The 16085-nt window shown below is 34.0% G+C and overlaps 3 protein-coding genes across 3 annotated transcripts; all 3 read left to right on the top strand.

Moving 5' to 3' along the window:
• Nucleotides 1-220: 220 nt before the first annotated feature.
• Nucleotides 221-2079, top strand: LOC125419137 (purine permease 21). Its single transcript, XM_048464433.2, has 2 exons — nt 221-527; nt 650-2079. The coding sequence occupies exons 1-2, from the start codon at nt 371-373 to the stop codon at nt 1762-1764; spliced, it is 1272 nt and encodes a 423-aa protein (XP_048320390.2). The 5' UTR covers nt 221-370; the 3' UTR covers nt 1765-2079.
• A 6641-nt stretch (nt 2080-8720) lies between these two features.
• On the top strand, nt 8721-9977 carry LOC107431138 (purine permease 21-like). The gene is made up of 2 exons (XM_016042021.3): nt 8721-8757; nt 8887-9977. The coding sequence occupies exons 1-2, from the start codon at nt 8721-8723 to the stop codon at nt 9975-9977; spliced, it is 1128 nt and encodes a 375-aa protein (XP_015897507.3).
• A 3062-nt stretch (nt 9978-13039) lies between these two features.
• Nucleotides 13040-14931, top strand: LOC125419074 (purine permease 21). The gene is made up of 2 exons (XM_048464149.2): nt 13040-13286; nt 13490-14931. The coding sequence occupies exons 1-2, from the start codon at nt 13250-13252 to the stop codon at nt 14614-14616; spliced, it is 1164 nt and encodes a 387-aa protein (XP_048320106.1). The 5' UTR covers nt 13040-13249; the 3' UTR covers nt 14617-14931.
• Nucleotides 14932-16085: the final 1154 nt, after the last annotated feature.

The following is a 16085-nucleotide window of genomic DNA, read 5'->3' on the forward strand; positions in this document are numbered from 1 at the left end:
AATTACTAGTCAAAGTTACATCCCCATTATTAAGACATTGGTTTACCAAACCAAAAAAAAAAACAAAAAAAGCATTAAAGTGTGTTTGGCTATCCACGACCCTTGACTAGCTAGTAGTAGAGCTCCATATATAGGTTTCTCATTTATAAATATAAATTTTTGTAATATTACTTCTTCATTTTCTAACATTATTTCTCATATTTAATAGTTAAATTAGTGAATTTAAAAACAAAAAAGAAAAAGAAAAAGTTCCCTACAACTTAGTTATGTCTATCCAAAATTGAGTGGAGTTAATTCCCATCCACACATCCAGAGCATAATCTACAGTCATATAATAAAATTGAATTTGTTGGTCATCAAGATAGTCTCTATGCATGAGAACTTGAAAAGAAATAAAGAAATAAAGGAAAAAAAAAAACAAAAAAAAAGAGAGCCGTTGCTACTGTTTGCATTTTATAGAACCTCTTCACCTTTGGATCGGAAACAACATATGGCAGAAACTCAAGAAATTAATCTTCACGTAATGGGTAAGCAATCCTCTTTATTTCCAGTAATGTATAAAACTATTTTAATTTATCAATTCATTACCTGCACAAGTGGGTTAAGTCTTTCAAAACACTTTTTGTGTTTTTTTTTTTTTTTTTTTCAGTACAAGATGATCAGGAAAACAAGGAAACAAAACTTGAAGCAGCAAGAAATTACCAGTGGTGGATAAGAATAGCAATTTATATACTATTTCTGTTGTGTGGCCAATCATCAGCAACCCTTTTGGGGAGATTGTATTATGATCAAGGTGGACAAAGGAAATGGATAGCAGCTCTTGTCCAAGTTGTTGGTTTTCCAATTCTACTTCCTTTGTATTTCATTTCTTCTTCTTCTTCTTCATCATCCAAATTTGGAAAACAGCAAGCGAAACCTTCATCACCTTCTCTTTTAGCCCTATCAATGGTTTATGGTGTTTTAGGCCTAATTATCGCATTAGGCTCGTTCTTAACCTCCTACGGGTTTTTGTACCTCCCAGCTTCCACTTTTACAATCATTTTTGCATCCCAGTTGGGCTTCACAGCTCTCTTCTCCTTCTTCCTCAATTCCCAAAAGTTCACACCTTTCATTATCAATTCCATTGTCCTTCTCACTATCTCCTCCACCCTACTTGCTTTTCAACCCAATTCTTCGTCCCTCTCGGGAGTCTCTAAAGCAAAGCAAGCAATAGGTTTCATATGCACTGTTTGCTCATCAGCTTTAGCTGCACTTGGGCTTTCGCTCTCACAGTTCTTCTTCCGCAGAGTTATAAAGAAGGAATCTTTTAGAGTTGTGTTGGATATGGTAATCTTTGAGTTGCTAGTAGCAAGTTGCATGATCTTGGTTGGTGTTTTTGCTAGCGGTGAGTGGAAGGATTTAAGCAAAGAGATGGATGGATTTGGATTGGGTAAAATTTCCTATGTCATGACTCTTCTTTGGAGTACTATAGTTTTGCAAGTTTTCCAAATTGGTATAGTGGCTCTTATTTTTGAGGTTTCTTCTCTTTTCTGCAATATCATAAGTGCTTTGGCATTGCCTATTGTTCAAGTCTTGGCTGCTATCATTTTCCATGACAATATGGACGGTTTGAAAGTGATTTCAATAGTTTTGGCTATTGGGGGCTCTGTTTCTTATATCTATCAGAACTACCTTGACGATCAGAAGTCCAAGAGTAGTACTACCGTTGAAAGTGCAAATTCAAATGCCCATATTGGAGTTTCAGAAGCAGCTTCCTCTATGTGAAAGAGCGTCAAGGAAGGATTTCTCTTTTTCAATTTTTTTTTAATTTTTTTTTTTTAATCTGGGGTTAGAAGATTCCAATTTAAAATCATTACATGGGGAAACTATAGTTTTACCACTAAGTTATTCCAAAGATCGATCAAAGAAAGATGAATAAGTGGATATGAATGCATTAGCATAGTTTTAACGAGAATAGTATTCGTTCGGAACTGTTATGCATGAAAGTGGAATGTCACATTTGTAACATATATATGCTGTCTTGAGTGTGGTCATGTCATGACATGCAGCCATATAAGATTTGGTTTGGAACTGTTACTTAATGAAATTTCTTTGTTCTCTCATATCTGCACAATAAAATCTCTCTTTAACTAAATATAATTTTCTCAACCCTTGCAAAATTGAGTTTTTGACAGAGTCATGTTGTTTGTAACTAGATGGTCATTTTTTGTTTTTTTGGACCAAGTAACTAGATAGTCATTGTAGCCTAAACAGAGTAGGCTTTATCTGCCGCTAATAGCATATATAAAATGTAGCAGCCAACTTGGGCACTACTCCCACTTATTTTCCTTTGTTTTTTTCTTGGCTTTGAACATAGGGCTCTTCATATATATTCACATATATATTCACATATAAAATGTTATTGAATTTATTTTCTATAAATAGTATTTTGACAACACTAATGTAATACCCCGTCCCAAACCACATCGGAATTCGTGCACGTTGATCGAGGTTGATCGTTGACTGAGTGGGTCAAAAGTTGACTTTTTGTTCCAGTTGAAATTTTGAGTTGACCAGGGTACCGTGGCGAAGTGCATGATGCCCTGAGTTCGTAGACTAGTAGCACGTCGAAAACGGAGCTACGGTTTGAAAGTTATGGGCAAAACAAGTCGAGGTGCAAACTGTCCAAAAGGTGCCGGGAGTTGACTTTTTATCATTGTATAATTTTGCTTTGACTTTTGTATGGTTGTAAAGTACTCATCGATACGAGTCCATAGACTAGCGGCACGCTTAAATCGGATATCTGGTTAAAAAGTTATAGACGTGTAAAGTTTGCCGGATACCGTAATATTTTATTATATCTGGCTTAAGTGTACAGTAATGCCACGTGTCGTCACCTGATTGGTCCACGTGGGTGAACAGTGTCACCCACGATGGCTTTTATTTGGCAAAAATATCGGGGAGGAGAGAGAAAGAGAGAGAGAGAGAGAAACGACCGGCCGCCGGAATCGACAAATTTTCCGGCCGATTCTTGCTACACGCGCCGGCCAAACGGGAGCCCCTCCCCATTTCCGGCCAAACCCCAAAATTTCACGACCGCCGGTCGCCGGACGCACCCAGATCGAGCCGGCGAAGCTCGGCGGCGATTTTCCCCTCCACCGCCGTTTGACCCCTTTCCGGCCATTTTTAGGCCACACGTACCAGCCACCCCTCACCACCTCCTCATTTCCGGCCAGCCCACCAAATTTCACGACCACCGGACCTCCCACGAGTCGGGATCGAAGCATTTTCCGGCGAGACGCCGAAAACCTTCAAACCTCGATTTCTTCGTCGTCCGGCCTCCGTTTGCCTCACCGCCGGTCCCGTTGGAACCCTCTCCCCTTGATCTACAAAACCCCCAAAAATCTCAGCCAACGGCCACCGCACGCGCCGCCGCCAACGACGGTTGCAGGTGACCGCAACGGCTCGCCGGAAGTCATTATTCTGGCGAGTACCCAGTTGCACCGCCGGTTCATCTCCACTGATTCCGACCCCCTAAATCCAAATCCGGGGTCCTTTTCCGCCAATTCACGAAGGATTGAGAGGATCGAAGAGTTGAATCCCGAAAGTTTTCCGGCGAGATTCCGGCCACCACTGGTCCGATCTCCGGGAAGTAAGACCGAATTTGTAATCCTCATCGCTCAAGCTTCGATTCGGTATATTACTCGTCAACTTTGGTTGTCGTTTGTGTTCGCTCCCCGGGTACCCATTTGGGAGTTACCCGATTAAAATATTAATATTTTTTGTTTGGTGTATTGTGGATGTTTTAGGTGTACGTGCGAGTAGTGGAGTCGATCCTGTAGAGGATCTTGATTGAGATACGTGCTTAAGGTGAGTGACCCACCTTCAAATTAATTTCGGGAATTAAATTTGTGAATATTATGTGTAATTTGAATATTTGAAATTTATATTCCATGTGTCAAATTTTAATTGATTTATTTTGGAAATTATTGGTGGATTTATTTTGATTAAAGAAAATACGCATTATATAAATTTATGCCGTGTGAAAATTATTTTATGGTATTGAGAATTTTGGAATTCAATTATATATAAAATTCTTGTGGTTTTAACATTATTTTAGGCATGATTTGATTTTCAAATATTTCAAAGAAAATATTTGTTTATGTTGGTGACTTCAATTCTTATAAGTATGCCCATAGAATGTTATGTGATTTAATTTATTATATTTCAAAAATATTTATGCCATTGGAAAAATTGGAATATTTAAATTGGTGGATTTGGGAGTTGGTGGATTTGAAATTCATGGAATTTATGACGTTGATTATAAAGAAATTGTGGAGAATTTCCGGGTTTAATTGGATGGAATAAACCCGGTATGTTTATGGAAAATTTGAAATTTTGCGATGTATTGATTTATGATTTTTAGATGCACCATACACGTACTAGTGTTCTGTTTATATGTGATATGGTTAGTGTGCACACGGATGTGATTAACGCGCAGATGGGTGTGAGTAGCACGCAGGTGATTTTATGGGGTTGTCCTGTGTTTGCCATCGGATGAGGGTAGGCCGCCCCTCCATGGCCGGGACATCTGGTTGTAGCGGCGCGGTGGGACGCCACGTGACCATATGCCGGTTTCTCTCTATAACCTCCTGTCTGGCGGTACCTTGGGACGCTGGGTACTGTTGGCGCCACTGGTATATAGTGGGTGCATCAAGTGATTTTCAGAACTGGAATTTTAAAATAAATATTTTGAAATTGTATTGGAATTAAAAATATAATTAATACTGCTTTTGGTATTTATTCGAATGGGGATTTTAAATTGGTTTAATTTTCCCTTTACTTAATTATTCAATAAATTAATTTCTTTTAATTATAAATTTTGGATGCTTGACTTATTATATTTTATTTGATATTTAGTTGAATAAATTGATGTCTTGGTTTTCGGGGAATACGAATAAAGGGTTTGTGAAAAGGTTTTAAAAGGGGAACTTTTCCAACCTAGAGAATCGTAAGGGTTTTGAGAGAAATTATTATTTCCAATTAATTATTATTTATCTACTTTATTACCGTGGTATTATAATTGTATAGTAGATAGGGTTACTCACTGAGATGATTAGCATCTCATATTTTTAAATTCCGTTCCTCTAGGTACTAGGTTTGTCGGTATTCATCCGGAGCAGACTTGATCTTCTTCGCTATCTTAGTTCGAGAAGAACCTTTGCCTTCTTTTATTGCAGTTGTAATACTTCTTTCACTCTTGTTGTATTCTATGTTTAATAGTAATTCATGAAGCTCTGTATACTGTATTGGACACTTATGTATTAATTATGCACTGGATTACTGTTGTTCTTTTGAAGTGCTGTAAATTTGTGGAATCAACTTGTAGTATTGTGGGAGGAATAAGGGGATGAATATAGGAGTGTGTTTTCAGTGCAGGAAATTTGTGGTAAGTCCATCCCTTAGGGGAGGTTCTGCCGAATTTTCAATTGGAGAGTCCGGTATGGTTTCCCTGGGATCAGAGTTTGTCTAGGATTCCAGTGAGAAATTTTGGACGGTTCCTGACACTAATCTTCAGTCGTTCACTTAGGAGCGAATTCAACTCTTAATGAACTTTTTTCCTTCCAATGATGGGCTCAGGAATATTTTTCGGGAGTGCGTTGTGTGATATAATAACACTTTTTTTTTTTTGGAATTTTTAATAAATTGGATCTGTTTCGTTTTTTATTATTTTCCATTAATTTTATTTTGTTAGAGCAATGTAATTTCAATATTTTAACAATTATTTGACATTTATAATAAATACGTTAAAATTTTATATTAAAAAATCGTAGTTTAAAGCAAAAAGAGAAAAAAATTATTTTAAATTTTGTTAGAATTAGTCAACCAAAATAAATCGAGCACTAGACATAGAACAATAAAGTTAATCATTAAAATGAAGAATTGACGTCTTCATAATTAAAAGATCATAAAATAGTAATTAAATAAATATTATTTATAAATAATTATTTTAAATTATGTAATTATTTTGTTATTAACTTACAGAATTCATTGTAAATGTAAATGATCATTATTTTTAAAATTTGTAATTAATAAGTTATTATATTGTATTTCAAAAAAAAAAGTATTATATAATAGATAAATATTATAACTATATTCAATAAGTATGACTGTAAATAAATAAGAGATGATCAACCCAAAAAAAAAAAAAAAAAAAGATAAGTGAGATAGAATGTATTAAAACTAAGAAAAAGGAGAAAATAAAAAATAAAATAAAAAATGAAAGCTGTTAAACTGAATTTAGAATGTGTGCATTTTCAGAGGCAATGGAGAATTGATATAATACTGCTGGATGATTTCTTAAAATATAAAAAACGATTGCGAATTGAAAAACTAAATTGTATTCACTATTTATCTTTAGTAAACAATTAATATTTAAGCCAATACGAGTTATATATATAATTTATAGATGTATTAGTTTTGTTAAAGAAAGTGCATAACTACATATACCATTTTCTAAAAATATCACTTTAATGGTATAATTTTGGATTTGTATAAAAAAAAAAGTTTAATTGTATGATCATTGATGATAACAAAGTAGATATTAAATTATGTTTGTCTAAAAAAATTTTAAGCTTGAGGGGTATGAGGCCCATCAATTTATGAGAGGAGGGAGCATTATTGCGAGAGCAACAAGAATTTGCTCTTGTATTTCATGTCACATGTAGCCGAGCTTCAATCACTTGCTATTGTTTTTGGATTTGAAGTTTTAATTTTTTAGTCCATAGAATTTGAATATTTTATTTCCTCCTTTTTGCTCATTAGTGATGGCGTGGTGTATATTGCGTTACCATTGAAACTGCACCATCCATTATATATATATATATATATATATATAAAATAATCAAAAGACAGGAAGCATAACATTTCTAGCATATTCACCAAAAACATAAAAAGCATCAATGGTGCTCTTTTTTTCTTTTTTTTCTTTTTTTTTTTTTTCAGTTATAGTGGTGATCTTTAATTGATTATTTCTTTTAAAAATGAAAAGAGCAACAACAGTAATAATAATAATTAATCAACATTTTGAAATGCCTTGCGAGTTGTGGAATGGTCCAAGATAACAAGGTGGACGATAATGGAGGAAAAGAGCCAAAGCATCGGTATCTAACTATCAACCCAATTTTTAACTAAAAGGTGCGTACAATTATTTGGAAAAAATATTCAATTATAGGAAATATGTTTTTCTTTTTTTCTTTTTTCTTTTTTTTTTTTAATACAGAGCAATCATTGTTGTGGTAATTAAAACTGTTGACTAATAAGTTTATAACAGTAATAATTAATATTATTTTTAATTAAGTAGTATTAATGAAATTCATACTGAAATAATAAATATTAATTAAATATATTTAATTATATAATTATTTTATATTTTTTTAAAACAATTAATTAAATTGTCAAATCCCATATAAATTCCACTGGCAGCTAATAATGACAAATAGATTTTTTCATTATTTTATCAATGAAAATTAGCAAATTTGTACATCAGAGTATGTACATCAGAGTCTCACAGCCTGCAATTTTTATTAGATGCTTGAATAAAATAAATGCTTTGTCTATGGTATTTAAATAAAATGTCAGAGAAAAAGACGAAACCTTTCAGTACTGAAAAGAGAAAGAAGATTAAATTAAATAAAGAGCGAGTGGAGTTATTTTATTTTATTTTTCCTTTGGCAAAGAGTACATTATTACTAATTTTACATTTTCGTCATTTCAGGCCCATTACAACACCCATTCCACACCTTCTATAGCCAAAATTCTAATAATAAAATAAAAACAAAAACAGAGAACTTGAAAGTTAGATAAATAAAATAAAACAAAGTAAAAACAAAAATTAATGGTTATCAAATCGATTTCCACCAACAGATTGTCTTGCAAACTATCAGTCGACTTTTGATAATGTGTATTACTATTATTAATGATTTTCATAGAATAATTTGATATATTGCTTATAATCAACTTATTCTATGATGAAAGTAGACTAATTCTCAACCTCAACTTATTATTTAAAATTCTATAAGCTACAATTGAACTACATTAGTTCCAATATAGAATTACAGGAGCTTTTATTCTTTAAATATTAAAAATGGAAAAACATCAAGTTAACAAAATGCTCGTGTTGGACTAAGTGATGTTCACAGATAATAAATATTTGTTGTTTGTAGTGGTATAGGTAATAATTTTTTGATTAATTTTCAATTGCTAATTAAACTGATGAAATTAATGCTTTTCTCATTATAATGATATCCTTTTTTTGTTATTTTGTCTTATCCAAAAATGTGAGTGGAGTCCCATGAAAACTCAAATATCATTTCATCTGCAATATTAATATATACAACTAACAACTTTATATATATATATATATATATATATATATGTAGTAATTTTCTCCTAGGCAATGAAGCTCAAGACATGTTGGATGGCAACACTTATACTTTGTTAAAGTTTTGCATCATCGAAATCATTTTAGTTCGTATCCTATTATATGTGCCGTGGACAATGTCCTAGGTTCCATGATCGGGAGAAAAACATTATATAAATATATGCCAATGTTATCATAAAAATGTGCAACATATAATCAGTTTCCCAAGTCTCTGCGTATAAAGGTTACCCCATTGAGTTACTCAGAGTCTTTGTTTTTGTGTATTTTTTATTGTAACCTCAGTGTTCACCCCTTTGATATGGCAAACACTCCAGAACTGCAGCTTAATGTAAGAGGTAATTAAACTAAGTTATGAGCTTTTGTAAATTACTGTAATGGCTAACTAAGAAGTTCGTCAGTGCCTCCTCTTTTGTTCTGAGATTATTTTGCTTAATAAATTCTTCTGTGTACTGTTTTTCCGCCAGATGAGGAAGATGACAAGCATATCACAAATTCAGACTCATCAGCTGGATCAAGAAAATTGAACTACAAAGGGTGGATTAGAAGAGGCATGTATATGATCTTCTTCATTGCAGGGCAAGCAACAGGAACTATGTTAGGAAGATTGTATTATGCTCAGGGCGGACAGAGCAAATGGTTGTCAGCTTTGCTTCTAGCTGTAGGCTTTCCTGTTCTTCTTCCATTCTACTTCATTTCTTCATCACCAAACCCCACCACCATTAATGTTGGAAACCAGACAAAACCATCTTCTACCTTAGCCTTAGCAATGGTTTATTTAACCCTTGGTTTGCTCACAGCAGCAGGGTGCTTCTTGACTGCGTATGGACTTTCTTACCTCCCGGTTTCTACACTTATAATCGTCATGTCGTCGCAACTGGCTTTCACTTCTTTGTTCTCCAACTTTCTCAATTCCCAAAAGTTCAATGCTTTCATTATCAATTCGGTAGTGCTTCTCACCATCTCCTCCACTCTCATTGCCTTTCAACCCGGATCTTCGAAGCTCACTGGAGTTTCAAAAGCGAAGCAAGCGATAGGATTCATTTGCACTTTAGGTGCTTCGGTTTGTGCATCGATTTTGCTTACCCTAACACAGTTCTTCTTCAAGAGAGTTATAAGGAAGCAAACTTTCAACACCATGCTCAACTTGATAATCGTCGAGTCATTGGTAGTGAGTTGTTTGATACTGATTAGTTTCCTTATTAGCAATGAATGGAAGAGCTTGAGCAAAGAAATGGAGGAGTTTGGATTGGGAAAGGTTTCCTATGTAATGACTGTTGTATGGATGGCCGCTACTTACCAGCTTGCGCAAATTGGTGCAGTGGGACTTATATTTGAAGTGTCTTCTCTGTGTTGCAATGTAATGGGTTTTTCGAGTCTTCCTGCTATTCAAGTTCTAGCTGTGATTGTTTTCCATGACAAAATGGATGGTGTAAAAGTGATGGCAATGATTTTGGCCATCTGGGGCTTTGTTTCTTATACCTATCAGCTCTATCTTAATGACATTAAGTGTGAGATCCCATATTGGTTGGAAATGAGAACGAAGCATGCCTTATAAGAGGATATGGATACATTTTCCTTTAGAGGCCTTTTAAAACCGTGCAGGCTAGGTCCAAAGCGGACAATATCTCATGCAGATAGACTGGGCTGTTACAGTTGGTATCAGAGCCAGACTCGGATCGGTATGCCAACGAGGACGCTGGCCCCAAAGGGGGTGGATTGTGAGATCCCACATCAGTTGGAAAGGGAAACGAAGCATGTCTTATAAGAGGGTATGGATACCTTTCCCGGGAAAAGCCTTTTAAAACCGTGTTCTCATGCAGATGGACCGGGCTGTTATATAAGTCTAAGAATGCTCAAGAAAACCCTTTCATGCGGGTGGACTGGGCTCTTATATAAGTCCAAGAATGCTCAAGAAAATGCTTTCCTTTCTAGTGGAGAGATGTCAAGAAATGATCAACAAGGAATATAATATTCATAATGTTAAATAATATGGAGACCTGCTTTGTCTATATCTATATATGTAATTTATATGTACATATGCATGTACACATGTAGAAGCAAGGATGTGTTGTCCAATGATTATGATATGAATGTGATATGGTGATTCTGGTTGGAAGTTTTGAAAATGATTTCAAAGACAAATCAGAAGTGCGCTTATAATCATTTACCTCCCATAAGTATTGAATATGGTTTTATTTAGTTATAGATATTGATTTCTTCCTTAATTTTCAATGTATTTTAGATAACTTTTCACATTTGGCAAGTTAAATATATATATATATATATATATATGTTTGATATGATAAAGAATTTAGAAAAATCAACTGTGAGGGATAGTCATTTATAATCATCAAATCATAAAATTATGATGATTTTCATGATCTAACACAATTGCTCTCCATAAGTCCTTACCATATATATATATATATATATATATAATGGATTTCACATGTGGATATTACGATTTTAACGAAATTAGGATGCACTAATTACATACAATTTTTGAATGGAGAAAAATTAGCTACCTGATCTATGAAGAGAGATTTGCTACATGCATGGCACTCGGATGTGAAAATTTATTTTATATATATATATAGAATTCCATATGCACAAATCTTGGCCAAGTTAGCTTTTCATTGATTCAAACGGAAGCTAACGAAATATTGGATTAGATAGCAAAGCAAGCAAGGTCGAACAAGGTTATTAGCCACGGACTAGTCTCTCATTCTTTTACTGGGGAGTTGAATGCTATGCCTCAGGATTCTAATTTTTCTTAATTTATGGTCTGTTTTCACAGTTGACCAAAATTGAAAAATAAATTCCATATGCATGTAATGGTAAGCCAAATGGGTTTAACTGAAATATATAGTTTATATGGCACCTATATGTGGATCACCAGATAATAAGGAAGAAAATTAATTAAGTTCATATAATTCACAATACCAGGGAAGGGTAAGACCAAGTTTGATGTATCTTGTAGAACTGTTCTAAAAATAAAAAATAAAAAATAAAAAAGCTTATATATATGCGATCTAAACAATTGGATTCCAATAACAAAATAATAATGATAATCAGAAATGAGGACTGGATAGAGACATGATTAAGGACACCCGGACAAGGAATTAAACGCCAAAGAACAAGCCACCCAAACCAAACAAATAGATTAAATGAGAAAGAAATAGTGTCACAAGAGTAAAATCAAAACTAAAACGACTCAGCCTAATAAGGAAAGTAAATAGATTCACAAGATATAGGAAAATCAAAAACAATAAAGGGCTCAACCAACTAATAACCACCACCACCTCCGCAAAACCTAACTCACAATTAGAAAAGTTAAAAGAGTACTGACAAAGTATATACAGACCAAAAACAAATACAATTCATTACGAAACCGAAATGATATCTATCCCAGGCCAAATCATCCACTTGAGCTGAAAGACAAAAGTTAGGAAGAATATGCATCCAGTTTTCTGTGAAGCTTCAATTGCAGCCTTAGAATGCAAGTCAATGGTACAACCGAAGTGTATACACTCCGGTTGTACTAGAAATTTTTCCCACAAAATATGTAAGAAACACTTGGTGTGCGTGAACAATGAAATTAAAAGGAGCATATAATAAGAATAATAATAATAATAATGTGTACGCCAATTATAAGGTCCGAGGCCACAGGTTCAAAAGCATTCCCTGTTACAACTTTTAAAAGCTATAGAGTATCAGATTTGGAGAATTAAAAAAACAAAAACAAAAAATTAAAGTTAAAGGAAAACAAAAAAAACAAAAACAAAAAATGATTATCAGTTCGATTTCCAACTACTGGTTGTCTTCAAACTACCAGTCAGACTTTGATAATATATATTATACCATTATTAATAATTTTCAGAGAGTAACGGATATATTGGTTATAATCAATTCATTATATAATGAAAATGGACTAATTCTTAACTAATTATTTAGAATTCTATAAGTTTATCAAAAAAAAAAAAATTAGAATTCTATAAGCTACAGATCAACTTGCTACAAATCAACTTACTAACTCCAATAAATAATTAAAAGGAGCTTTTGCTCTTTAATGTTTTCTCCCTCTCTCTCTCTCTCTCTATATATATATATATATGAGTATAGAAATTGATTATGGACAAAAAAAGTAACGTTGACTTGAAGAGGCATATATGAGTGAGCAAATCTGTATATAATTAAACGGAACTTGTACAACTGGTACGTTTAATATTCATCTTTGACTGGTTGCTATCATGCTGTATCCTTATACAGGATTTTTTTTATTTTCCTTTCCTTCTTTTTTTTATTTTTTTTTCCTTTTTTTATTATTATTGTTTTTTTTGGGTGGGAATGATCAGCAACTAGTGCACAACCACAATTTTTGTTGTTTTGAACGTGAAGTAAACCAAAATGCACGTGTTGCAAAAAATGAATATCATAATCACAAATAATTTTGTTTATTCATCGTGGCAGTACTTGATACTTTTATTTAATTAATTATCAATTAGTATAAGTGCAAAATATCAATTAATCTGATTAAATCATTACTTTATCGTGAGCAATAATATGAATGTTCCACACCCCCCCCCCCCCCCCCCCCCCTCCTCCCTCTCTCCTCTTTCATTATTTTTGTCTTATCCAACATTGTGAGCACTGAGCACTGACTCACATGGGTGTCCCCATACCGATATCTCTTCAACATTAATATACAACTCACACTGATTGCTATTATAAAATTGTGCAACAAGATAATAAACCAGTTACCAAGTCTCTTTGTACAAGATAGCTCAGCTCACTGTGTGATACAGAGAGAACTCTTCACCTTTTGAAATGGCAGAGACTCCAGAACTGCAGCTTAGCATAAGAGGTAATTAGTATATGCTCTTAGCTTATATTGTAATGGGAGTAACTAACTAACAACTTCATCAACCAAGCAGTTCCCAAATATTGCTTTTAATTTATATATATATATATATATATATGTATATATATTTTTTTTTTGCTTAATTCTTTTGTGTTTTTGTTCTGTTTCTTTTTTTCATTCTTTCCTCCCCTCCCCCCCCCAACCAGACCAAGAACATAATGAGAACCAGAACACAAACTCATCATCAGCTGGATCAAGAAACATAAACTTCAAAAAATGGATCAAAATGGGCATGTATATGATCTTCTTCTTCGCAGGGCAAGCAACAGGAACGATGTTAGGAAGATTGTATTACGCTCAAGGTGGACAGAGCAAATGGTTATCAGCTCTGCTTCAAGCTATAGGCTTTCCTCTTCTTCTTCCATTGTACTTCATTTCTCCATCATCACCATCCTCAAACCCTACCACAAATGGTGGAAACCAGACAAAACCACCTTCTGTCTTAGCCTTAGCAATGGTTTACACAATACTTGGTTTGCTCACAGCAGTAGGTTGCTTCTTGACTGCGTATGGACTTTCTTACCTCCCGGTGTCTACCTTTTTGGTCATCATGTCGTCGCAGCTGGTTTTCACTTCTTTGTTCTCCTACTTTCTCAATTCCCAAAAGTTCAACGCTTTCATTATCAATTCAGTAGTGCTTCTCACCATCTCCTCCACTCTCGTTGCCTTTCAACCCGGGTCTTCGAAGCTCACCGGAGTTTCAAAAGCGAAGCAAGCGATAGGATTCATTTGCGCTTTAGGTGCTTCGGTTTGTGCATCCCTTATGCTTACCCTAACACAGTTCTTCTTCAGGAAAGTTATAAGGAAGCAAACTTTCAACGCCATGCTCGACGTGATAATCTACGAGTCGTTGGTAGCGAGCTGTTTGATACTGATTGGTTTCTTTGTTAGCAAAGAGTGGAAGAGCTTGAGCAAAGAAATGGAAGTGTTTGGATTGGGAAAGGCTTCCTACGTATTGACTGTTGTATGGCAAGCCACCAGTTACCAGCTTGGCCAAATTGGTGCATTGGGACTTATATTTGAAGTGTCTTCTCTGTTCTGCAATGTAATGGGTTTTTCGACTGTTCCTGCTGTTCAAATTCTAGCAGTGATTATTTTCCATGATGAAGTGGATGGTGTAAAAGTGATTGCTATGATTTTGTCATTTTGGGGCTTTGTTTCTTATGTCTATCAGCTCTATCTCGATGACATCAAGTCCAAAACAGCTCAGTTAAATGCTTCATCTTCCAACGGAGAGAGGTTAGCAAATGATCTTCATCAACAAGGCATATAATACTATGTAATGTCAAATAATCATGGAGTACTCTACTGCTCTACTTCCCCAAAATTTTGTTTCGGTTTCCTCTTCCAGTGGAGTCAAGGATCTATATGTAGTAATAGTACTCTTATGTAAGACTCAAGTATTTTTCGTCGTCTTGTCCCTAGCTTATATCTACATCTATGTATTTGTATGTGTACATGTACAAGCAAAATGTATTATCCAGTGATTATTCATGTGATAAGATGTAACATAGTGATGCTGGTTGGAAATTCGAAAATAATCATTTCAAAAACAAATAAAAGCTGCATAATAAAGGCTTAATTATAATATTCATTTACCTTTCCAACGATATTGAATATGGTATTGTGTATCATAAAGGCTTATAATCATTCCATATGCATGAAATGGTGGCTGATCTAATAGTTTAAGTGAAGATAAATTTTGTTTATCAAGTCTTTTTTATTCAATATTAATATTCATAATAGCAGGGGGATAAGATCAAGTGTGATGTATCCTACAGTGCTGCTTAATTATTTAACTTCTGGACGCAAGAGATCATCATAAATAGATAGTATTGCATATGCAATAATTAGTTTAGCCACAGATATTTAAATTTGTTCACTTGTTTGTTGGTTCTAACAAAGAGTATATATACACACACACACATACAATCTAAGCAATTGAAAAAACTTTGATCCTTCCAGTAAACAATTGAATTCCTAACAAAACGCTAATATTACAATAATAATAATGTGTATGATTATGCTAATTATTAGGTCCAAAGTCCAAGAACATTCTATGTTATAACCAGAGGCGGCCACAGCATGAGGCATGGAAACAGCTGCCCCATGTTAATTCAAATTACCTTTTTTTTTTTTTTTTTTTTTTGACATGCACATAATATAAGGCGCTGGCCTTTTCTTTCTCGTCTTGACTGTTTATTTTTTATTATTATTTTTTTGGATAAATACTGCTCTTATGATTGTGAAAAGGGTAAAAGGACAACCCCATAGAGATTAGCTTGCTTCCATTGGTGGCGGGCCAGGCAAAGGGTCCAAAGGATACGTATCCTGGGGAGAGCGAAAAATATATTCAATATTATATGAGGAAAAAATCTATATATTTACTCGTTTGCCCCTTTATGAAAATTTTGTCATGTTTACAGATAGATTTTTTTTCTAATTTTGTCATGTTTATAGATAGATTTTTTTTCCTTTATTATTCATAACAATTTTCCCCTCTCTCCCATCCTAGTGTTGGGAGTGAATGATAAATACATCAACTAAGTCAACATTTTTTGACATAAATAAAGTTAATATTGTAAAAAAAAAAAAATATATATATATATATATATATTATATTTTGAATTATTGCATCAATGAATTTATTGAATGTGAAAATAGATTGATAGGTTTAGAATCTTCACCTAATTAAATTAATGTTGGGAATATGGAATACACTCCAATTGGGATCATAAATAG

This window comes from Ziziphus jujuba, chromosome 6 (assembly GCF_031755915.1).
Source record: "Ziziphus jujuba cultivar Dongzao chromosome 6, ASM3175591v1".
NCBI classification, from domain to species: Eukaryota; Viridiplantae; Streptophyta; class Magnoliopsida; order Rosales; family Rhamnaceae; genus Ziziphus; species Ziziphus jujuba.